At 38.8% G+C, this 25,630-nt stretch overlaps 1 protein-coding gene across 5 annotated transcripts in view; it reads left to right on the forward strand.

Moving 5' to 3' along the window:
• CDK6 (cyclin dependent kinase 6) overlaps window positions 1-25,630 on the forward strand; it is a 147,399-nt gene that overhangs the window by 32,248 nt on the left and 89,521 nt on the right. For all 5 annotated transcript variants that reach the window (XM_056333962.1, XM_056333958.1, XM_056333959.1 and 2 more), the window contains exon 3: window positions 5,129-5,264. In XM_056333962.1, the coding sequence (XP_056189937.1) occupies window positions 5,129-5,264 (136 nt within the window). The remainder of the gene's footprint in view (window positions 1-5,128; window positions 5,265-25,630) is intronic.

Below are 25,630 nucleotides of genomic sequence, written 5' to 3' on the forward strand. Positions count from 1 at the left end.
GGTGCATCAGTTGAGTGTGATCTGAGTGTCTCTGCCTTATGTTGCAGTCTGCCGTGGAAGTATCTCCTAAGTATTGATGCATACTGGTGCAGCTGCAGCTGGCGTGACACGTCGGGAAGGTCCTGAAGACTCCATATGCTTTCGAAAATGGAACTTGGATCTTGTGTTACTAGTGGGTTTACACATGTTATCCCAGAAAAAAATGCACTTGAAATATGAGATACTTTGAATTTAGCAGCCTTTTCATCTCCGTGTGCTCTTTTTTCACCTAGAATTACTTCACTAAAGCTCCTTTGAGAGAGAACAATCTACGTCTGAAACACCAGCTTTCAGAGGCATGGAGGAGCAGGTGATTGCTGATTAAGATGAGACAAAGCAGAATGTCCTGAACAAAGGGAAAGAGCTCCCTCATACCTTTCAGAGGGTGAAGCTCTGTTTCCTGTTTTGCTGTGTGGGACACAGTTCTGATAAAGCACATGTTCCATTCCACTTGCCCACCTATTGTCTTCTTCATCTGAAATACAACCTCTTTGTTACAATATATTGGGTATACGTGATTCCAAGTAGAGACCGGTTTCTGTTAGCAGAGACTTCTTCCTCTTTAAAAGCAAGAAAGCTGAAGGTAACTAATATTAAAAGTACGGGGGAAACGGCTTTTTTTTTCCCCAAAGAGTATGTAGTTTAAGGAGTTGGGGTGAATGAAGGGCTTGCTGCTGAGTGGCTTCCAGAGAACAGAAGAGTATGGCTGCTGCTTGGAAATTATGGACTCATAGGATTAACCTGAGCCAAAGACAGTGAAAGCAGAAGCTATGCAAGCTCCCCTCCACATATTTGTCAATAAACCTCAATCACAACCTGTGAGAGTCTTGGTATCCCAATCTTGTGGTGTTTGTATAAACACTGTCAATTATACAGAAATTCGGTGCCATTTTTCTGTAATGTAGATAAATACCCTTCAGAGTTAGGTTGAAACCACCAGACTCTTTCCATCTGAGTCTTTGTCCAGACTTACGAAACCTTAAAATTGTAGTATTTTACTATGCCACTACTTAACCACGCCATAGTTGTCTTAAACATTTCTGCTACTCTTAAATCAATGGTTCCAGTTCTCTTTCTCTGTCATATATAAGCTAGGAAGTAACTTTTCCTAGGAAGACACTGTTCCCAAGAAAGTTAAAGTAAATCCATGTTACTGAAAAGCTTTAGAGTGCAAGGACTTTTTTGCTCAGTGCTGTGAGTGACCAGCAAAGTAAAGGGATATTTGTTCATGTTGGATTAGTCCTACTGCAATAAAAATAACAATAAGCCTTTGGATGCATTGGCAGCAAGTGTCTAATTCTGTGGTCTTCCCTTTGGCTATGATCTGGCTAATTTTACAGATACACTTATCATCTGTTTGACAACAGCCAATAGAACTGATGTCCTGCAGTTTTTCAGGTCTTACTGTCAGATCTGTTTTTTTGGTATTTATTGCAGGTGGCTTGGTCTGATGGGTTTGATCGCCATTGCTGTTATCTCAGTGGGTGACAGAGCAGGTGAAGTGGGTAACTTTATAGCAGTTCTCAGAGCATCTCAAAATTAAGGACTTTCTAGAAGCAGTTACCAAATTAGTACCAGTCAGTAGATGCAACAGTTTTCAAAGGAACTGGCATAACTGTGTCTTTTCTTAGGAAAGCATTAAGCATTCAGACTGTATATTGTAAAATGAAGATGAACTGAGGTTGCATTTCTCAGATTACATGTTGTAAGAAGCTGTGGAGGCTTCAAGACACATCATCTAGGTTTTTGCATTCAAAAAAACCCAGTGTTTTTGTAGGAAGGCAGGAGGTATTCTGCTGGGTTATAGCAAGATCTGCTAGATGCTAGACACATTAAAAAAAAACAAACAAACCAGACATAGATTTATAGCTGATAAGCTTTTTTTGCTTTCAAACAACTGACTTGAAAAAATGTCTGCATTAAAACACAGGTAATCTGTTAAGTGTCTGTTCAACAATGTTCCAGTTCAGATCAACACATCAGGTGGTATATGACTCCCAGCCAAACATCTTGTTAAATACTTGCAGGATTTCCCATAGCGGATCTTACTTTAATCAAATAATGCAAACATTTTTTTTTGTAAGTACAATAGAAGGGCAGGGCTTATGTTTACAAAGTATCCAGTATGGAAATCCTGTATTAATTGAGTTTACATTTGCTTCACTTAGGACAGTAACTCTTTAAATGAAAGGCCTTTTGCTGTTGACTGTTCCAGGGAGGCAATCACATGCAAAACTAACTAGTCGTGTTCAGAAAATCATGAGGAAATGGCTTAAGAGATCTGCACTGTAGACCGCAGAGACGTTCTTAGCTAAAGAAGACAACTTTATAGATTATTTTCTCACAGTGGATGTAAAAGAGTATAACGTATAAAAAGTAGGTTTATCCTTACAGAAACTACTATATAAAGAGGCTGTGTCTTTGTCAGTCTGTTTCCAGAACGATTAGCATGGGCAATGCCAGATGTTTTCTTTTTGTAATATCACAGATTCATATAGGCTGTGCTTTAAATTACCATCTTTCTAAGGCAGCAGCTGTATTTTCTATGAGTAAACATAAAGTGCTTCCACCCAGCCTGGTGCAGGATCTGGAGTTTTTATTGTTAACAGTAAAGCATTTAGTTTCACATAAAGGGTGTAAAAAATGAAAGATGATAATATTATTACTCAATAATAAGTGATTAGAATTGCGCTCCTCTGAGTTCCTTATTTTGCTGTGCCAGAAAATGCCAGAATCAAAATAAGCTACGTAACAGCAGAATTAAACTGACAATCAGCATTTCCTCCACAATGAGTTGGAAATTACGTGTTGCTTCTATATTTTATACAGTGAAATCTTTTTTTTTTTCCTTTTTTTCTTGAATTAAAATTCTGCTATAGTTGAAAAGATAATTTTGCCAGTGTATTAAATACCTGGCAAAAGAGGTGTTTTAGAACATTTTTAGGTAAATGTAGGTCAACGCAAAGGAATCATACAGTTGGAAATACTTTCCAGTGTTTATGTTCAGATGTTCAGACCTGTCTGGCTCCTCTCTATTTGCATGTGTTGGGGTTATAGGCAGTCCGGCTACATTCCACATTGATTTATACAAATATATTGCAGATTATTAACCTCCAGCCAAATACCAGCAAATTTCACTTTTCAGGAAAGTTTGTGGCTTTTCACAAAACTGATTTACTGTGTGTGGGACATGGATCTTCCGTGTACACCCCATTAAGGGAATCATAAAGAGAACAGTATTTGCCTTTATGAAGAATGTGCTGAGACATTTGCTGTTACAGTCAATATGTTACCGTAATAATTTAATTAATATTTGTTCATATGATGATTACAGATTAAGTACAGATTAGTCTTCTGGGTAGAGGTAGGTTACTGTAACTCTGGTTCCCAATTTATTACTCACTGAAAAGCTTCTTTAAGCTAAAAGGAATGTGCATGCGTCCATTTTCAAAACATGGTGGCTAGTAAACAATTTTTAAGTGTCTGACCAAAGATTATTAGGAAATTCTGTTAAAGTGGGGCCACTGCCTTAACATGTTAGGTCTGTATCATCTGAAGTGAAACATACTGCTTTCTTAAACCTGGATTACAGTCTTCACAGATAGTTGTGCCAATTCTTATCTTCCCTTCTCCTGTGAAATATATTGAGATTTAAGTTAAGAAGTAAAAACTCAGTACAAAGTGTTTTCCTAGTCTCTTTGTCAGATGTCCTCTTTATAAACCAGTGACCCCCAAGGCTTTGTGCATGATCTGTTGTCTACAGATCCTGCATATAAACATACTGCATGTAAAGGCTTTAGTCCTTGGACAAAGAACAAAAATATTATTTGATAATGTTATCAGAAATCCTGCGCTTTGCACAGATATGTGTAATACAACAAAGTAACTGCCATGATGTTGACCAAAATAAGCAGCAGTATCAACACTAGTTTGGTTTGTTATCGATGATAGATCCTCAAGGTTAACCATATAGACTTTTTTCTTTCTAAGTATATTCATACATCTTCTAAATCTACTGTCACCTAATAAAAGCAGCGACTGACTTTTTACCTCAGTTCAGAGAGAAAGGCAATCTGATCTTTACAATTTAAAACTAACTAAATAAACACATTACTGAAGTATGTGAGCAGGGAACAAGCCTCCTTCCATCTGTAAGATGGTTTCCTATTGTGATAGATTGTAGAAGTGAGACTTGAGGAAGGATAGTGAAAGTCACTGGCATGAGTATAGGTGTAAAACATAGAAGGATGAGCAGATGTTAGTGAAAAAGATAAAATGGTGATTAAAGCTGATATGATAGATGAAGTGGAGGAGGTGAGAAAAATAATAATTAAAAAGGGAAAACAATAGGAAATGGAGTACTCATACAGGAATGTAATGTTCTGAAGAGCTTTGCAAATTAGTTTGATGTTGTGCAACAAGGTGAAATGATAAAGAAATTCCAGTAAACAAATGACAGAAAGTGATGAGAGAAGAAATACATCTTAATAGTGGCATCTTGTACACAAAGCTTTTTTCCAGACTGTGCCCTGACTCTGAAGATATTCTTTGTGTCCAGGAACTTGCAAGAGTAATCAGCAAAAAAAAAATCTGTTTCTGTCAAGGGAGATTTAATTATTAAGCCATGTAATGGTGAACATGGAGTTATGTGGGAATAAACTGAGGTTGCAGGCAAATATCCTGTATATTTTTTCTCAAAAATGCTCCTTGCAATTTTTTTATTTTTAAATGACTGTAAGTGCTGCAGCATGGGATGTGGATAAATACCAAGTGATTTTCTGTGTTAACTCTAGTTGCTCTGTCCGTAAGTTATTTTCTTTCCATGTAATTATTTTACTTTGAACAGCTGATGAATTATTAATACTTAATCCTATTTCAGAATCTACATATGAAAGAGAGATACGATATTATTGATGTATCAGTAGTTATTTGATTAATCAAGAGCTCAAAGATTGCTCTACTTTTGGAAAGCTCTTTCTTCCATTCTATATATTGTAAGAAATTTAAATAGACATGTATGAGCTGCAAGGTATGTATGTCTGTACTGGTTCCTGTATACTTACCTCCTCTTTTCTTTTCCTCCTCTCAGACTGTTTGATGTGTGCACCGTGTCACGAACAGACAGAGAGACCAAGTTAACATTAGTGTTTGAACACGTGGATCAAGACTTGACTACTTACTTGAATAAAGTTCCAGAGCCTGGAGTGCCTACTGAAACTATAAAGGTATTTAAGGAGAAAAATTTGGATATTATTTCAGAAAATATTAGATAGGAGGGGCAAAGAGGTAAATCACAAAGACAAACTGCATTTTGATTCCACAGGATTTTGTTATATCAAAATTGAGTAATGCCCAGCTTGGGACATGAGCTGCAGCACAAAGATCTGTTTTCATTAAGAGATGTAATCTCTTTGTGGATTGGGTTTTTTTTCTCTTTTGGATTTACAAATCCCCTGAATCTCTACTGTTTTACCAAATGTAGCATTCCAAATCATTAAGAATGACCTTTGCTTGCTTGCAGCTGTAGGTAGGTGATTCCGTCATTGTTTAGTCCAAGACTACCTGAGCCTTCTCTAGAAGGTGTCTGGTAGAGTGCTGGATATTGTTAGAATGGATAAAATAGACCCTGTGCTCCTATCCCCTTCCCATTTCCTTTTGGTTCCCCAAGAAATTCCTTTCATGTCCCTCTTGCCAGAAAGGTTTCTGTATATTGCAAGAGCAGGACATGTTTCACTGCAGACCTGCAGTAAGCTCTGTGCAGAGGATGGGCTCAAGGATTGGGGTAGCCATGACCAGTTGCAGAAGCTTGGAAGGCTCTCAGTAACTACAGGATGATCATGAAGTTTTCCTATCATGTTAGCTGATACTCTGCATCTGTAAGAGAGGACCTCTTCCCTGGATAGGACATGCTTGCATTATTGGTGCTAAAATATGTATACCAGCTCCTCTTCTGGGAATTTCACAGTGAAGTGCTACACTGAGGATCATAGCTTGAAACGTTTGACAAAATGTTTGCACCTGGGACGAGAAGCGGAGGGATTGATGTTCCTACATTTTGACTGTATCTGTTTAATGTTTCTTTTGTTTTTTCTTTTTCCTTGAAGAGAAATAATTTCTGCTTTCAGAGACGGATTATCTTGCATTTGTATAAGTAATTTCTGGAAGTGTGTTGTGTCATCTCAGTCTGGCAAAAGTCCTGAAGGGAGGAAAAGAAAACATGAAACTTATCTGAAATTAGTTGTTTTGATTTTGGAGGGGGTTCTTTTCTTTGTTAAGAGCTTCAGACGTAGGAGTTGTTTGATCTTTTAGTATAAAATCAGACATAAAACTGATAAAGATCTTTTAATTTCTATTAAAGTCACAAATACATAACATCAGTCGGTTCCAGATACCATGGGTTTTGAGCAACCTTAGTGGATAAAATAGAATTTTTAAAAATGGATACAGCTTTGATTCAGTCCCAGCAAAAGGCTGGAATGTACGCTCTTGCATTTGAAGGACTCCTATGGTAATGCTTTTAGGGTTCTACTTCAAGGGCTTTGAAGCTACCTAAGGGAACTGTGTTTAACTAACACTGTGAAAATAATGTACAAGGTGACTTACGTATTATCTAACTAAATATATTGAGATGGATGGGAACTGAATGACTGAACGGCCAACCCTCTGAAATCTCAGTTTGGAATATCTTTTGAGCTATGTTTCATTATAAAGGAAATAGAAGAGGTGAGCACTGGAGTAAAACATTTGTGATTTTCTAAAAGCCTGTTCTAAGTTTGCACGAGTAGATTGTAATATGTATGTGTGAATATACATTTCATGGAGTTCATATACTGGTAAAGGAAATAGTTATGTTTACTTGTGAAAAGCACTATTCTCCGTATGTGGTTTACTAGTTTAACCGAGTTGATATATCTGATAATTTGGCAGAGAAATAGAGAAAAATTTTGCCACGCAGAAACAAGGAGGAGAAGCAATTCTGGTCTTTTATGTAGAGCGCAAGTTCCGCTGCAGCCAGTGACATTAGTGAGCGTAAAATTCAGTTTGCAGTACATACAGCTCTTTTTAAATGGGTGAGGAAAAATGTGAAATTGCTGGTTACTTGGTCATCACTTTTGATTTCAATATTTGCGTGGTAGCTGTTGTGTTATTTCTTGAATTCTGTTTGGCATGGGAAAAAAAAGAGAATCAGTTAACCTAAGTTGCACCCTGTTGCTTCACTATTTATGTGAAAACACCCAGTTTGTGGAGGTACTTTTGCTGATAGTCAGGGCTGATCACATGAGGAAGGGTCTGAAGGCTTATTGCTAATGCATTTTGATACCTTTCTAATGATGCAGTCTTTATGGATATTCCTGGTAGAAACTGAAGCAAAGTATAGTTCTCCTGGCTGCGGGAAAGTATTGCCATTTTGCAGCAACTGAGCATTTAACCCAGAGCACATAGATCATTAAATGACTAATCTGACTTTTTATAGTTTGGCTTTTGAGGTTAATATGGATTTGTACTTCATTTATTTTCCAGAATTGCAGACAATTTGTGTAGAGTATTTCCCCTCACCGCTAGCACAGTACAAAACAACTGCCAGCATTGTAAGACCATCTGTTAAAGTTCTGCATGTGTCAGCAACACAGAGGTGCCAAATGAGCCGAGTAAGCTCTGGATAGCTTGAAGTTGAAGGATCTAATATACACCTCTTTGGCACCATGGTGTAAAGTCAACATTTGTTAGAGGAACTTGAATGACATAAAATTACTATGAGGAGTATCAGCCCCAAAAGATCTTTTCTGTGTGAATTAACTACCATCATTACATAGCATTTCGGGGAGGGATACTCAGCTTTTGCTGGTTTGGGACATGGTGGGGTTTATAGTTACCAGCTGTCAAGTAATGTAAGTGACACTGGTACCATGTTAAGACTTTCCTTTATGTTTAGCAGATAGTAGTGAGACTGCAGCAGTTCAGACAAACTAACTGTATCAATCATTTAAACACAACTAAAGCTTTTGCCTTAATGCTGCTCAGCAGTGCCTTTCTAGTGTCTAAAGCCCTGCAGCTGGGGTCACCCCAGAGGGTATTTTAGGAACATATTCACAGGTGCCCATAAAATGATAGAAGAGAAGCAGTTTCCCTTTGAGGCATTGCCTGGTTGTGGGAAAACTTACCGGGGATGTAGGGCAGACATGCTCACTTCCCATCCCTGTCACCAGGAACAGGAATGCTGTAGTCCATTTCTGCGGCTATAGCTCTGGCTACTGAGTTCTAGGTTATTCTGGACAGAAGTATTTTAAATACTCTTTGCTGATTCACTTCCATTATTTTTTAATGAGTATGCTTTGGGCTGGAGGGATGGAGAACACAATTCCAAATACTCATGGACACGGCATCCACCTTTAAAAGAGAGCTATGTTCAAGACCTTAATCTAATTAATATGCCTTTGTAACTACTGGATTATAGTCCTGCCCAGCCTTGCTGCCTTCCTCTGTCAGACCCAATTAATGGGTTCCATACGGGATGAATCAGAACCAGCAATGTCAACATCTTCCTTCTTTCCTCTCCACCCATTATCTTCTCCCTTCTTTTCTTCCTGGGATATCTTTAACTTTAGGGCAGTTTACATGGAAATGGAAGGTATGAGTTCAGTTTCCTTAGGACAGAGCTGTTAGTCATGGACCGGTCTTTGGTAATGTTAATGGTCTTAGCAGTTGAGCCTCCAAGAGACTTGGCTCATTAGGAACTTTTGTTAGTTGACATAAGGGTAGTGGAAATGGGAATGACATGTCTCTGCCAGAGAAAGATTAAAAAAAAAAAAAAAGAATAGTTAACAGGCCAGGCCAGTAAAGTATTTTGTTGTGTTAATCTTTGGGACTGAAGCATGTTTAACCTGAGTCATCTCATTTTGATGAGATGCTTGTTAGGCTGGCATGGGTTTTTTGATCCTAAAGGATTTGGTTATGGATATGGTTGTCATAAAACTAATTACATTTTTAATACAGAAATCATGTCCATGCAAACAAGTTGCTGTTTATTGATTTAAGCTATTGCAATGTACATAACAGTATTTAGCTTTAAATTAATATGTGCATGTGATGACTTGGTATATAGAGCTTTAAATTAAGTTGTTTAGGAATCACTCTTTGAAGTTCCCTCCAGTCAGCTTCTTCTGCTGGGCCAAGGAGTCTGTTAGAATGAGAGGGGATAACAAACTGTTCCCAAGGTTCTTTAATTTTAGTAATGAACAAAGTTAACTTTGTAAGTTAACTTTGCAAGGTACATAATTGTAAGTAAACTTGCGGCTTCTTGCAATAGTTTTCTTACAACTGATGAGAACTTAGCCTGCCCAGGCTACACGTGCTGACTGGACTGTGCCTGTTTCAATCTGACAGTCACCATGGGAGGGAACAGAACAAAGGTCTGCGGTATAGCAGGTGTGTACGTTACCTGTCATGAGATGTTAGAAGAGCTGGGAATGTCCTTTTACCCAGGTCTGTGATCGGTACATCTTTGTGGTATTCCCCCCAGCCTGGATCAGGGCAGCCAAATCGCAGAGAGAACAGGGTGTAAGGTATATCCTTTTCTCTGGTGTTTCCTGGTTTCTCACCCAAGTGAATCGCTTCTGTAGGTATTACTCTGTTTCTCCTTTGCACAGGAAGCCGAGATCTCCATCTGATTCTGGGATCCAGATTTTGCTATTTAGATACCTAAAATTTAGGAAGTACAGCAATGAACCTAATTTTATTTTGTGGATTTATTTGATAGTAGCCCATAAATTGAATTTTAAAATATTACCCCCAGTCCTAGAATAAATGTTGCTGTGTGCCCCTGTGCATTTCCTGTAACTTACATTACCTGCTACCAAACCACGCAGACTGCTCACATCTTTGCAAAACTCTTAGAAAATTAATATGAAGATGTTGCTTCTCAGAAAGCAAACCGGTGTTCAGTGCTGTGAGGTGAGTCATCAGCCATCTGCCACGGTTGTACCTACTCAGTCAAACACGTATGAGATGTGGAGCAGATGTCACACAATCATGCAATTCTGAAAACAACAAGATATTCCAGGAAAACAGATTCACCAGTACTAAGAGTCTTCAGAGTGTGGCCGTATTTAACAACATCAAAGTTAAAAGTTACTAAAAAAAGAGCCAGCTCAAATTAGTAAGAAAGATACTAAGAGAAGAGCTGTTACTAACATTTTCCTGTCAGTACTTTTGTAGTGAAGAAAGAAGCAAAACATAGTGAGGAATTTAGAGTCCACAAATAATGGATCAGTCCCCAGCTGATAAAAGAGGTGTGAATCCATTAGCTTCAGTGAAATGATGCCCATTCACAGCTGCTAAGGATCCCGTTCTTTGTGGAGTATTTTGCAATACATTTTGTTCTGAATCTGTGTTATGAATTAAAGAGTTGTCACTATAAATAAACGAAAAGCAAAAGGACTGACTGAACTGATATATTATTATGAGATTATTTTTTTTTCTCTCTGTTATCCTACTACCAGAGGTTGGAACTGCTACACGGAAGGGTAGCCGGAGAGAGCAGGTGCCCTACACAAAAGGCAGCTCTGAAGGAACTAAACCTTAAAAAGAGGATATTCTCCAAAGTGTTGTGGTTCCATCTGTTGCAGGTGGTGTCATTTCTCTCCCATACTGTGCTGCTTGTAGGGACACAGCCGCATCTCCTTTGGTGCGGTGGGGCAGGGTAGTCATGTACAGCCTGACTGAGGGGCTAGGAGGAGTCATGATTCGAACAAGGGGACTGCTGAGCACAGAATGCTACAAAATAAAATGTTATATCTGTACCATCGCTTCTTTATCTTGGGCCTTTTTACAGTCAGTGTACAGCCACTGCTTTTGATTATGGTGGCATTAAATATCTCCAAATCTCTACCATTTCCAAATTCAAATGCAAACATTTTAAAACTGATGATAATATATATGGGGTTTTTTGCAGCGCTGTAGCCCGGGACTGCCCAGACCTCCATTGCTTGCAAACTGAGAGCTCATAAAAATGTGAGGCACTCCAATAATTTTAAATCACTTCATCCTGACTAGAGTAATTTAAAATCATTGGAGCGCTTCACATTTTTTCGGTTGTTCCAGTTTGGAAAGCAGTCAAGCAACACTGTAGCATAATGCCTGAAAGCAACCTGCCTGAAATAATAATTTTAGTCTTTCAAAACAATGACACTGAATTAGAAATGTCACTGTGAAAGGATTTCTACCAAGGACTCTCTAAATAGTCATCTAAACCTACTTTTCTTTTACGGCCCAAACTCTCAAGGCAGCAGTACAGTCCAGTAGGGCCCTAAGGGACACATCCTTTCTGAAGTCAGAAGGAAGCTATTGTTTTCAGTAGATGGAGGGCCAGAAATCATCTTTATTGAGAAAGTCAAAGGGAATTAAGAAACTGGAGAGATTCTGAATTGTGGGCAGGGATGGAGTTTGAGCCTTTGGTGGAACAGAATTTATGATCAAGACATTGCGAAACTGCAGTATTACAAACACTGGAAGTGAATTGATGCTATCAGCTCGTTTCATTTATGTTAAATCTGCAGAGCTGGATGCTGATGTGATGCAAAAAAGAGCGCATGGATCCTCTGATTCCCTTGAGATGCTCTCGGACTATTAGTAGTACTGGTGTTTTGCTATTGGAACATCAATGTGGTAGCAATTGCTATGTGAAATGCTTTGATGACAGTGGAAGAAAGAGAGAAAGCACGTGGTAGAAAAAATGCTCAGGCAGGTGTAAAAGCGGGGCTAGACTGCCAGGCAGCATGTCAGAAACAGTGCTGTACTGTTCTGCAGGAAGCCAGTGGCAGTTCCTTGGAGTGGGGAGTATTTTTGAGATGCTTTCCTTTGTCTCGTGGCAGTGGTGTATAGTTGCAACTTGCTGTGCAAGTAAATCCTGCCTCAGTGATCAGCAGAAGTGTCAGTCATGTTTTCAGCGTCTTTCTCTTCATCAAAAACGAGATGCCACAGTTAAAGCAATTAAGAGAAAGCTGTTGCAGCTTGAGGTGCACGTAAAGCACTGACAGAACAGTAGACTGAAATGTTTGGGTTTACCCATGTTCTAAATTTTGCTTATAAACCATGTTACTTTTGAGAAGTAATTTGAAGGTCGGACTGCAGCAGATGAGAGAAAGTAGAGACCTTCCAAGAGCCATTCTTGATTTTTATGGGGGCAGGTAGGAATCGCTTTCTTAATAGTAGTTTCTGCACTGGAAGGAAATCAGGCCCCTGTCCCTCTGCATACCCTAAAACTATAGTTCACCCCAAAACAAGCACACAGAGATGGGGAAGAGGAGGCAGAAGGACATAAGTCGTGACAAGGTAGATATTTGGGAAACCTGGCCAATATATTTTTTCTTGTTGAATTCCAGATTCTAAGGGTTGAACTCAGCTGATCTGGGACGAGAAGCATTGTGGCAGGGTATCTTTCCCATCTCAGCCAACCCGAGTTATTGCAGCTCAGATTCTGTATACTAGAATGTTCACAAAGTGTCCGTATTTATTCGCAGGAAATATACAGCTGTAGTGTAAAGTAATTCAAAAGTTGGCCACAGGCAACTCATAGCTAATATAATATAATACAATCAAATTAGTTATTTCTTTATAAAACTGTTTTCTCTATTCCACCCCAAGAGAAATGTAATACTCTTGCACTAGCTGTATACTCTCCTTTTATGCCAGTGAATAAGCAGGTTATTTCATCCCATAGTAAAAATTAATTTGAAGCATGTTACCTTAGTGGCACACAGATTTAATCAAGATATGTTGTGTTTGTTTCTTTTCCAGATTTATTTAGCTTATGCCAGAGAACTAAGTCCCGTACAAATGAATAGGCATGTTTTGTATGGCATGTTTTCGTGTGTAGGACTTAAAATTAACTTTAAGAATTTTAAAATTACTATGTATAGAGAGAGGGACATAAACACACATGCATTTATACACATAATTATTGCAAAAGTCCTCTAACATTTGCAGAAAAAGTTGCTATTTGAGCAAGTGGGAGAAAGGGAAACTCAATGGTCATCATTCTACTGTCTATGAAGTTCATGATCTCAAAATAGCTGTGGGCCTGAAGAGGCCAGAACTGGCAACTCAGATGCTTAGAGAAGAGTCAAAAGTACAGTACACAAGGGGTAGCACCAGTCGTCCTCCTGTGCCTAGGGAGTGGTTTGGTGTATATTGTCTTTCTATGTATACACGTGTATGCTTGTGTCTTTGTATGTATACACATGTCTGTCTGCTGCTTCCCAGGGTCCATCCCACAGGTTTGTGTTTCAGCTCAACATCCGATATATCTGAGCTGGAATAAGGGCTGTTACAGTCATAGGGAAGGAATAAAATGGGACCCAGCCAAGGCTGCATCTTTCCCTTCTATTCGGTGTTGGATCAGAGACACATGGAGACCCTCCCATCCCACCTGCCCCTGCAGATACCAGAATAGACATTGCTCCTCCCTGCTCCCCACCCTCTGTCCATCAGGGACAAAACTGCAGAGAAGCACCAGCCAGCCACTACACTCTGCTGCTGAAGCAACCAAAGCCAAAACCCTCTGACACTTAGAGAGCTTCTAGTGATTTCAACTCACTGTTCTCTGCCTGTGCTAATCCCATTTTTCCAAGCCCTTCTTCTTTCCACCCCTTCCCTTCCACCTTCATTTTTTCACCCTGCTTTCACTCTGTATTTACCCTGTGTAGCACTCTTCTCTCCTTTCCCTCCCTCCAGAACTTTTCTCTCCGTCACTTTTCTTTCCATTTTGCTTATCCCCTCCTAACTGACTCTATTCCCATAAAAAAGTACTATCATGGAACTCTCACACTGTTTCTACACCTGGGGTCTGTCTTGTTCATTTTATTTGTGAGCTTTTAATGGAAGAGGCTGTGTGAAAACCCTTGGCTCTATAGTGCCCACCATAACAGGTCCTCCTTTTTGGCTGGCCTTTACACAATACCTTGTTAAACATGAGTCATAATCAGATCCTACAACAGCATTATTTGTCTAAAATAGCGCTTCTCCTCTGCTTTGCTTTCCCCACCACAGCCACTTCACACGTTTACACAACTGCTTCCTTTATACATCAGTGCTCTGTAATCAGCGTATGGTTCATATTACAGGTTTATCAGGTTTCAAAGTGGAATAAAACAAGCTTTATTCCATTTTGAGAATATCCTTCTTTTTAAGAAGTCCAAACAAAGACACACATTATTAGTAAGTTTGCAAGCAGCTGCCAGAAGACAGAAAATTTAGAATGAAAACACAAGTGAAATAACAAAAATACTGTTTGTTGTTTGCTCTTGGTGCAACAGCAAGGGAAAATATTTAGAAATTAAAATGATTAATTTATTTGTAGTTTTAATAAAGCAGACATAGTTTTGTAATACTTGCCAGTGTCGATACTCCAGCACACAACTATGGGTCAAATCCTTCTGTGGTGTAACTATGGGTTTCTTAGGGTTCCTCCAGGGGTGAGTGTGGTGCAATGCTATTAGCATCAGTTAGCAAGCAGCCTTTCATTTGTTTTCATGCAAAGCCTGAACAGTTTGCAATTAAGAAAGAGCAAATTACAAAGGCTCAAGCTCCTAGATCAAATCTGTGCTTAATTTTTGGGTTGGAAGCCTTATCCAAAGACTCCTAAACATCAGTATTTTAGGTTCTTCTTCTCTGATATTGTTACTGTTATACAGCACTACCACTTATGTGGTATATATACATAAAACATTTAAACTCGTACTGGAATATATACCTGAAACCTCTGGTTCAACTTCAGACCTTAAAGGAGAAATCCCAAAGGGAGCAGAGGCTCTGCTGCAGCAAAACACTTGAGCTTCTGCTTAATTTTATGTAAAGAGATTGCTCCGGATTTAAAAGAAGTGTGGTTGAAAGACTGCTAATTAGAGGAGCTAACAGAAGGCAATCAGTTGTTACTCCATACCCTGCTAACCTGATGAATTCCAAAGTTAGAGCAAAGAAGAATTGAAACCATTGTTTCCGTAGTCTCAGATTAGTCATAAACATGCATTTTGTTTCTTTTTAAATGCTTTGTCAGAGCAAGGAAGTAGCCTTCCCTCAAAACTTACGTGTAAGCAATGTGTGCCTTTGGAGCCAGACTCCTGACTAGTCACAAGTGTGTCACAGTTGGGGATCATGGTAAACTGACTCAGCAATGGAAAAGGGCTCCAGAGGACCACAGGTCTGAATGATTGGTTTATTTCTTTTTTCATTAATAACATATCTGTTCTGGCCACAGAATTCATCCTGCTTGCCTTCTTTGAAGATCGTGATCCTTGGAGAATACCCATTTAAAAGAAGAAGCTAGATTTTACCATCATGGCCAACATATTAGAAGCCAGTGCATTATATCATTATTAATGTTGAACAGTGTCTTATACTATAAAGGGCCAATTGAAATTAGTGGCTTAGCTGCAAAGAAAGTTACTGCTCAACAGTTTTCACTTTCTAAATATGTGACTTTACAAACAGCGCTATAAAAATTCTAAGTATTTCTAAAATGTCCCATTTCTTTGGTCTATGCAATAGGAAGCATTGCACTGTAACTTTAAAATGCCAAAAATAATCAAGAAGACATGTTAGTGATCTCTTAAGAGTGTTTAATTTCCAAGCCAATAAATTCAGCTGCTGAATTTTTGTCCTTTGTTTTAGGATGTGACAGTTCTGTTGCATAACTACAGTTAAGGAATCTCGGAAGGCTCCAAAATGTTACAGTGTTCTGTGGGTGCAAGCTCAGAGTCGTTTTTCGTTTAGTTTTACAGCAGGGAAGGGGCACTGGCATGGCAGCATGTTGCCTTTTTTTAACATCTAGTTTATGATTCATTCTAAAATATTCTTTCATTTGGAATTAACTTCAGATATTCTTGTTCTGACAAGCAGGGTAAATATTTTAGCAAGGACTTTTTAGAGAGAAATTTTGACAGTAACATACTCCTCCCTTAATGTTACAAAGAAAATACTTGCTCTCCAAACCCAGAGTCGGCATTTTAATGGAAATGGTTCCAAAGGAATACGTAGGATGTTACAAATGTAAAATGCATTTAATGAAAGAGTAAACAGATGTCTTTCATGTATTTTAAATAAAATTATCTAATTTGAAACTTGAGAAAGTCAACAGCAATCTCTGAGCCACGTACTTGTTATTACAATAGTATGTTGTGTATAACTGTCATTCAGTGACAAGCAACACAAACCAAAAAGGAAAAGACATATAAAAACATGAAGTTGAAGGAAAGGAGACCATCTTACGAAGCATTTTTATGATGTATTTGCCTTGAATAGAATATATCCCTTGCTTGCTTTTTGTTTGCTCACATAATTCCTGCTGATGTCTATAGGGCTTGTTGAAGACATAGGAAAAGGAGAATAGAGGCCAAGCTGCGTGGGCTATAGTGAACCAAAACTGCAAAGAGATGCATACTTGACAGAGAGTTTAAAATAAAAATAAACCACAGTGTCTTTGCTTGGTTTCTGGAGCAGAAAGTCGCAAAACAAGCAGAAAACTTTTGGTTCTTGATGAAATGTTTAGTTTAGCTTCCTTACCTCAACTGCTCTGAGTGTTTCAGACTTTAACCTTCGTTTCAATGAAAATAACTTAGACCTAATTCATCTCAGGCTTATGTCTGTGAAACCGAGGCCTTGGAAATTATTTCAGAAGTAGCTTTAGCCTTATGTTTGCATTTTGTTCTTTTGCAAATGTGGTGGAGGTAACCTTGATTTGCTAATTAGTGGAGTCACGCTTTATTGTGAGAGAAAACTAAGAACAGTCCTTCAGTGAAAATAACAAAGACCTACCCCATGGTGATTGATGAGAACGTTGTACAAGTGAAATGAGCTGGAAAGTCATCATCTTGTCTTTTCCTTTGCCACAGGAAAAGCATAACAGAGAGATTTCTTTTCTTCTCATCCTGATAAGGAATCTAACGAAGCATAAGGAGAGGTTACACAGCATGGAAATGTGTTACACCCAGCTGCTCACTAGCTTGCAAAGCTGCAGTAAATAATACAGTTGCTATTTAATAAACAAAAGAAAACAGAAGTCCTTTGATAGTGATCCCTAGCCTTTCTCATTTGCCCTTCTGAAGATAGAGTTTGTTTCTACTTAATTGACTGTCATTTTGGAATAACATAGAGTTTGATATTGTATGATTTGTAATTTTGGTTTGTTGTTGGGGAAAACAAAGGACTTGTCTTTCTAGGGCCTGATTCAGCAAAGCACAGACATATGCGCTCCAGGTTGTCTGAACTGTAGCTACGTTTATTCTCATAGATTTTCCATGAATGGTTACAGTGAAGATACGCAAGAAGACATGTAGTTTTCTTTTGCTAATTGGCTTATATAATCAATAGCATACTTTTTTGTTTGTCACAAGTTACCCTTTTGAGAAAGAACAATGCGTTTGTCACAAGCTACATTTGTCACGTGCATTATTTATGATACTGCTTTCAAAAGATACTTCATGGAAAGTGTTCCATTGATTGGCTCTTTTTGCAAGTTAACTTCCAACATATCTTTGGCTTTTTATTAAAGTCTTGTAGAGTTTGTTTTGTTTAGCATTTCAGGAGCTGGGGGAAGGGAGAGAATATCATGCCTGTGAAACATTGGAGACAATCTTCTCCCCTCCCAAGACAGCTATTGACTGTCATGTTGCACCTTTCCCCCCAACCCCAAGCCTCACCCTCACCTCCAAATCAGAGCCAGTTTTTGTCTATTCTGCTAACATTAAGAAATAAGTAGGCTCATCGCTCATTGTGTCACTACAAGTTGAAGATGCCTCCTTTTTTAAGAACCAGTCAAGTGTTCAAAAGAAAACAAGGCAAAGTTTACACTAATTTACGCTAATGTAAATCAGTGTCATTTTGCTCAGAACGGAAGGGGCTATGGCCCATGGTAGTGCAGAGAGAGCTGGCAGATGTGTGAGACCATATCCCACCGCTGCAGCCACAGCAAATGTCTCAGGCACATCACTACCTGTTACAGTTCGTTATATCTGAAATCCAGAGGTGAGCTGCTGGGACATACTAATATCAGGCATTGTCTGCTGATCTACCTTGCTCAGTAGTCACCTGGCCTGTGGGAGGCAGCAACCCAAAGAGATGGAGTAAGGCCTGAGAGTGTTTGGTGGGAGAAGAAATGGCTGAGTGGGATGGAGTGCAGTGAAGGCATGAAGAGAAGGGTCAGAACTAGAGATGGGGCAGGGAAGGGCAATAGGGCGTGTGAAGGGAGGAAAGAAAGAAGTAATGGAAAAGGTAGGAAATCAGAAAGGAAAGAAGAAAGTAATAGACCATGTAAGTGGAAGGGAATGGGCAGCCATTACCCTAGTCCGGTGCTATCAGCAAAATTCTCATGCTTTCAGTGAAAACAAAAGATTGTGCACTTGCTGTACTCCTCTTCCAAATTCTCTTCTTTATGCCTTGTCTTTAGGATAAAGTTCTTACCTGTTCCCCTTGTAAAGCTAATGGTTCAAGAGCTGTTGATTTTTTAACTCAACATGATAGGATTGCAAATTAATTGCTACTGTAAATATGGGGAACAGCTCAATCTGCTGAGTGCTTCCAAGAAGCAATTGTCTTGTCCTCTACTTTTGATTTCGGTGTACTAAGGCATCAGTAGAATTCTTATCCTGAAGACTATTTTGACAGTCCATACAATGCTATAACAGCATTGCAAAGCTCTAAGTACAATTCTTGGACAGGGGCTCCTGTCCAAGCTGGTTCCAGTAGGCCACTGTCCCCTCTTGGCTCTTCCTTGAAGCCCATTTCTACCCATAACATATACCCATAACATATTTCCTCTTGCGTATATCCTTTATTTTCTGGAAGGTTGTTATGCCGTTATAACTGAAAGCAAATTCTAGATCTTTGGAGTACTTGACAAATATTAACCAGTTAATTTTTGCAACACTCACGAAGTAGTTAACCATTATCCCTGAGTTTGTAATATGGAGCAAGAGAGACAGCAAAGTTAAATGAACTCCTGTGAGTAGAGCTCAGGTAGTAATTGACCCCAATGTTCAGCCATTGTACAGCACTGATGAGCATCATGATACTTCTGCCATGCAAGTACATTACAAGCAAAAAAATTATTGGAAAGTGACTTTTAAAAACCACACAACTGAGCTTTATTTATTATGCATTCCCTGGAGAGGTTAGGAGGGTATTGTCATCTTCCTCTGTGTTCACATATTTAATAAAAACTGTTAACTATTTATTAAAAGAGTGTCCATCTCATCCAACTCTAGAGAATAGCTGTATTCCAATGTCTGGTGTCATGCTGCCACTTTTGTCTTGGAGAAGGTTGGCTTCATCTCTCTGAAGGTCCTGCTGGTTCTGGGGAGGAGGATGCCAATATTAAAATGCAGTGGGACCAGCTCAGGTCTTTGAAAATTGATGGATAGAGTCCCAGTGACTTCATTGGGCTTTGGTTGTGCCTAATTTGAGGCCATCTTCTTCTTCAGCATGCAAGTGCCGTTCATGATTATGCTGAATTCCTAGACATTGTTATGATGGAAGCAATCAAAATTAATTAGGCCCAAAGTCTAAACTCTACAGTAGCCTCAATTTCTAATTCACAAAAATTACTTTGCTATCCTGCCAGCTATCCAGCTATCTTTTAAGGTGCCTTGAGCTCTTATGTATCTGTATATGTCACAAAATATATTTCCATATGTATCAGGAAATTGAGCAGGCCTATGTTATAATAAGTTTAAACAAGTTTTCTGTTAAACAAAAATTGCTGGACTAACTTTTATAACTTTGAAGGAGCCATAGGAATTAGATGCCCAAGTCCTATTGATTTTAAATCATGTTTGGGTTTCCAGTCTGTAGGATCCTGTTGACTGCTTTTTTTCTCAGTTTTAAAAAAAGCATAACTTATTTTCTTGTTGCCATGCAGGTGTTTCGTAAAGAACCCATGCATTTTTAGTGGATGTTGTTTAAAAAAACAACTGAGAGAGAAATTAAAGGAACAGCCTTCTTGAGCCTTTTGTGTCTAGCCAAGGATTTGACAATTTTCAGAAAAGTTTTGGCTGAAATGTTCAAAGCTGCCTCAGTGTAAGAGATCTGGTCATCCAAACCCCCTGGGATACTTCTAAAGTCTCATCCTTTGTTGTTATGTATCAGTGTATAAACAAATCTCAGCCTTCTTGATGGCACACTGCAGACAAATCCAGTGAGAATTTCCACAGAAATGTCAGTAATGTTGCCAAGGTGCTGATAGACCATTAGGAAGAGAAGTCTGTCATAAATCTCTATGTATTTACATAATTTGAAAGCTCATCTAGACCAGAATCCATGTGGTCTAAGCTGTTATCACATGATTTTGAGCATGTTACGATGTTAGTCTTTGTTCTGAGGTTAGCCCTTCATGTGCTCAGGTGACAACGTAAGGCAGTCATCTTCCAGGGCCTTCCACATTCTCTCTAATGTTAGCTTAAGTTAGTAGTCCCCAGAAGATAAATTTATGAATTTGCTCTTCTAGAAGACTTTACCTCCTAAGTCCAAAGCTGTTTGTAAAGCATTTTTCTTGATGTATGTGCACAGCATTGTTTCAGCTTTCTAATCACTGACCAGCTGGCTTGTTAGTGAATAGAGCTGCGGGCCCCTTGCCACGTTTCATGTGAGGTCTTGGCTGGGTGGCCAAGCAGGCAGCCTGCAGCCAGTGTCAAAGCAATTCAAGAGGTATTGGCACAGCAGTGTCCCCATTAATTTCTGCTTGTCACATGCTGTCATGCAAGTTACACCAGAGAGGAAATGACCGTTAAAAAAAAAAATATGCTTGTGGCACTTGGTCCCCTCCAGACGTTATCCCCAAGGTTAAACAAGTGGAGACAATTAGCTGCTATCCACAGACAGCTGCAGGGAAGGAGAAGCTGAGATCTGGGCCCCACAGCAAAGTGTCTTTCCTGTTAGCAAGGAGTCTCGGCTGTCAACATATGCCACGGTTTTAACCCTTCACGGAGTCTGAGTAAATTAAAAAGAGCTATTATCACCAACAGTGTCACGAAGGTGCTGGTAAACAGCTGTAGTGCTGATTGAGCAGCATTCTCCTCTAGGGATGGGGTTTTCTTTCTTGGTACCATTCCTCGTAAAGACCGGTGTGAACAGTGCTGGAGGAGAATTGGCTCATCAGTGGTTGATAACTTACTGTAGTTTGTAGATTCTGGCAGGGAGTGAGACAGTGATTTCTGTGAACTCCTCTTAGAAGCATACTGAAGTAGTTAAAGGGAGTCACATCCAGCTTTGTGGATTTTCTGGGTGGACTAATTTCTGTGATTACATCAGGAGAGCTTCCACAAGGATTGCAACAAGTCATGATATGCTCAGGATGTCCCAAAATACAGCCTGGGAATGCAGAAGCATAGTCTATGAAGAGGAAATGGCAATGATGTCCCATGATGAGAGAAGGAAATACATACAATTAGAAGCAACCAACAATCTTTTTTAAAAACTGAAAGCACTAAGCTCTTCTGAGAGGTGATAGAGATAGAATATACACAGTGCTCCAGAATAAATGGATTTAGTCAAGTGGAAGTCTGGGTTTTACCCCAGAAGGAAGAGCCTCACAGAATCAATTGAAGGAAAAATGACTTGCCTTGCTGAGAAACATGACCATTAAAGAAGCTGGAATTATATGGCAAGTGTGCTCCTGAATTCAAACTGCATCTCTGCCCCAGCTATCCAGCTTGACCTGATGTGACACTTAGATACCAGATTTTGACTGGTGTCAGTCCCCAGACATGCCAGAAGGAACTTCAGAGCCAATGCATACAAATCACAGACGCTATTTCAAGTAATTTGTATGAGGCTTACCAACTGGGTGGGCAAGTAAAGAGTTTGGGGGATTTCTTGATTCATTTTTAGTCCTTATCTCTTCTTCAGACGGTATGAAGAATAAAAAAGAACAGAGTGGGTAACAACTGTCAAACCAGGATGCACTGTGAGAGACTGCCGTCTCCAATACAGTTCCATGAAAAGCTTGTAATAAAAAAAAGGAAGTCTCCCAGAAAGTATTTGGGGATGTACAAAACTGCGATGGTATCATCCAGAGATACAGGAAATAAATATGGGGTTTTACTTATCTATGCTCAGATCTATAAATTCTGTTAGGAGCTGTGCCTTTTATTGTTGTTTCTACTGGGCACAAAGAGTGGAAAGGTTTGAGTAGTGAGAAAGGTTGTTAATCACAGTTACATTTACCTGCTGTAAAAATTTCACAGCCAGGACAGGTCCTGGTAACAGTGCCACATTTGTCAATTTCTGTCAAATTGTGAAAACAAAATTCCCCTCATTTAATTTGCATGTATTTTCTCTTACAAGTGCCAGTAGCCAGATAGAAAATGTTGTTTCATTTGCATGTCTGGTAATTCCACTTTGATAGGAATTTTTGGTACACTGAATCACTGAAAATAAGTATGTAGGACAATAATTATATAGGTTTCCTTTCAGTCAAGCAAATTCTTCTCATCAAATACAAAAAACAGCAGCTGATAAAGTAAAACTTGAAAGATCTGTATTGCAAACTGACTCAACAGGTGTTGAGCTATGAAATGATAAATTGATGTGGAGAGACTTACAGACACTTAAATTAATATTGACCTGCCTGAAATCAAATGCATCCACATGTGTGCCTATACATGTGTATGTACATATGTATCCCACAGATGTTAAGTACATATTTCATATACTGAATTTGGTCTCTGGTTCACAACTACTGAGATCAGTATGAAAGTCTGACACTAAAAAGATTACTGGTAAAACAGACATGTACTAAGACTGAAACTTTTAAAGACCTCTAAAATATTAATTTGAGTCTCTATTTTAAGGAGGGCAGACATAAGGTTACTCAGGACAGTTTCTTGAACAAAATCCAGTGCATCTATTTGTCTTAAACTAGCCTTATTTATGTTGCCTTTGCTGCTGGTGAGCACTGGTGTTTGGGGAGTATTTGGAGCACTCCAAAATATGCTTGGTCAGACTCCGTTGTGGCAGCACAAATTCAGTGGTTCCCTTCTAACTCAGAAGGGACAGTTGGTGAGTTTAAGCAACAGGACTAGGACATGTTAAACCTGCTGTGGTTGCTATTAATTGAATTCAGTCTACAAACACGAGCATGATAATAAAAGGAATATAGTGCCCCGGTATGTTGAAAGCTATTATATACATACATAAAATTCAATCATAAACTTATGGCAACACACTAGAATTGTTGAGCCTCAAACCTTTTCATAGGCTACCACAGACCTTTATGATTCAGTTAAAGTTTTGCATTTTTCTTGAATCTTGTGCACAGTTGTGGTAATTTTGCTTGAGACTGACATATAATGTTCATGATACACAGGCAGGTTTGTGCATAGTAGTGACATCTGCAAGTTTTACTAGACTGACTATTAACTCATTGACCGATTATTGTATTCCACAGTAATTTGTTCAGGACTTTCTAATCTTGGTAATCATACTACTTCTAATAGCAACCAAAATAGTCTTCAAACCAGTGTTTTAGAGACTTCAGTCCTTCAGGTATTGTATCTTTTAAATTGTTACACAAACAGTTCTAGCCATTAAAAAAACAAAACAAACAAAAACCAACAACAAAACACAAAAAAACCCCAAACCAGAACAACCTAACTATATTCATTTCAGTGTTTATACTTTTGCAGTGGACTAGTATGGATAACACTGCCTTCAATGGGATTATCCAGAACACTAAAATGCATGTATACATACATGCATACTTTTGTGAGTATGCATGTCTGTAGGGTTCTTCATCCTAACGGTTGGGTAATCCAGAATTGCTTGTCGATTGTCGGAGCTGTGCTTTCTTCCTTACAGGCATAGTTTAAAATGTACTAGAAGCTGTTTATCAGGATATATTTTATACTATCTATTCATCTACTCTAAGTGTATTAAAGTATCTCTGACATGATTAAAATAATTCTACAATTCAAAAATAATTATGCAAATATTTTGCTTCATATTTAAAAATAGATAAACCTGTTAATTAATTTTCAAGACATTGTTTACTTTTAGGGTAGCAGCACACAAAACACCAACAATTATTAGACCAATTCCTTGCATGAGCTTGGCAGATATTAGTTCCCTTCTGCTAATAATACACTAAATGAATTTTCTGTGTTTTTCTCTCTGCACAGCATTTTATTCTATGAACAGAAAATTAATATTTTATCTTGTGCGGTAAGGTTGTTTAATACAACTAAGTGAATGGGTCATTTGGATTTATTGTTCTCTTATCAAAACAGTAAACATATTTAAATTGAACATGCTGTGAAGTTCATGTTCTTTTGGTACTGTCTAGTTAATTGACAGGAATATCACAGCAGTCTTCTCTTCTGAGAGACAACCCTTACCCTGTGAATTTCATGGAAAACAATAGGACTAACCTGAGATAAACTTACCCAATATAAGGAAAGTAAGAGCTCTATATCCTGGGTGTGTATTGGGTTGTATCATGGATGACTCATGAGAGGCTATAGTGTGGCTAGGTGAAGGCAAAGAGCACAGCCTCCTCCTCCTGCTCCTCCCTTTTGCAAATGCCCTGCAGGGAGACCAGTCAGAATAACTGTCTCCTGAGAGAAGGAAAAGGGCACAAGGGCAGGGATATATCTGCCTCATACTGTGTCCCAGCCACTGCACCCAGCCGGCTACATGGAGAAGAACATCCTGCAGATCCATAGGCTGTGGCAAATTGCTTCTCTGCCCCCACCATCACAGTCATGGCATTCTAGATAGTCTGGTTGTGATGGGTTCCCAGCCCAGTGTGAGGACAAGATTTAAAAAAAAAAATCACTGCCTTTAACAGGGAGTCACTACATTATTACTAATGCCTTTGGGATTCAGTGTAACAACATTAATCATGCCTTTTGCTATTCATGTATCTGTACTATGTAATTCTTCAGGAATGCCATTGTTTTTTTGGCTTTAATTAATGTTGACTGTTTGTTACAAAGTATAACCATAGAAGTGCTGTAATTATTCCGCTTCAAAAATAGGCCCCAGAGAATGTGAAAACTCTTTAAACTTTCATTCCTGCATGTTTAAAAAGCACCCTTTAAAATGAAAGCAATTTGGTGGTTGGGCATTCTGTGTAATCCTGCAGCATATGAAGGAAGCCTCATCCTGCACCTTTTCTGCTCAGAGAAGGTCCTGCTGTTCGTTGAGAGGCAATGAAGCTTTCCATCAAATTACTTGACTGATTCATTACACATTGCTGTCTAAAACTCTTCCCCTTTGTTTACACTTGCAGTTGTCTCACAAACACTCCTACAAGAAATGTTCAGGACAAGTATCCCAACACCTGCCATCCAAAATAGGGACATTGCATTCTGCTCACCAAAAAGAGAAAAATGAGTTACAAATTGACAGAAACTCTGGGTGAAGGATGCAGGTTGTTGTGCAAATGCATAAAATACTTCACAGAGGAATAAGAGAAATATTAGGGAGATTCCAAAGAATTGTGTTTTATGAATTGTTAGCAGAGAAATTAAGCAGGAAGAGGAAAATAAGTTTAAAAAAAAAAAAAGCTATAAAAAGCCTGTGCATTAGTACAAATTCAGGGCCT

The sequence above is a fragment of the Falco biarmicus genome, chromosome 4, assembly GCF_023638135.1.
Source record: "Falco biarmicus isolate bFalBia1 chromosome 4, bFalBia1.pri, whole genome shotgun sequence".
Lineage (NCBI taxonomy): Eukaryota > Metazoa > Chordata > Aves > Falconiformes > Falconidae > Falco > Falco biarmicus.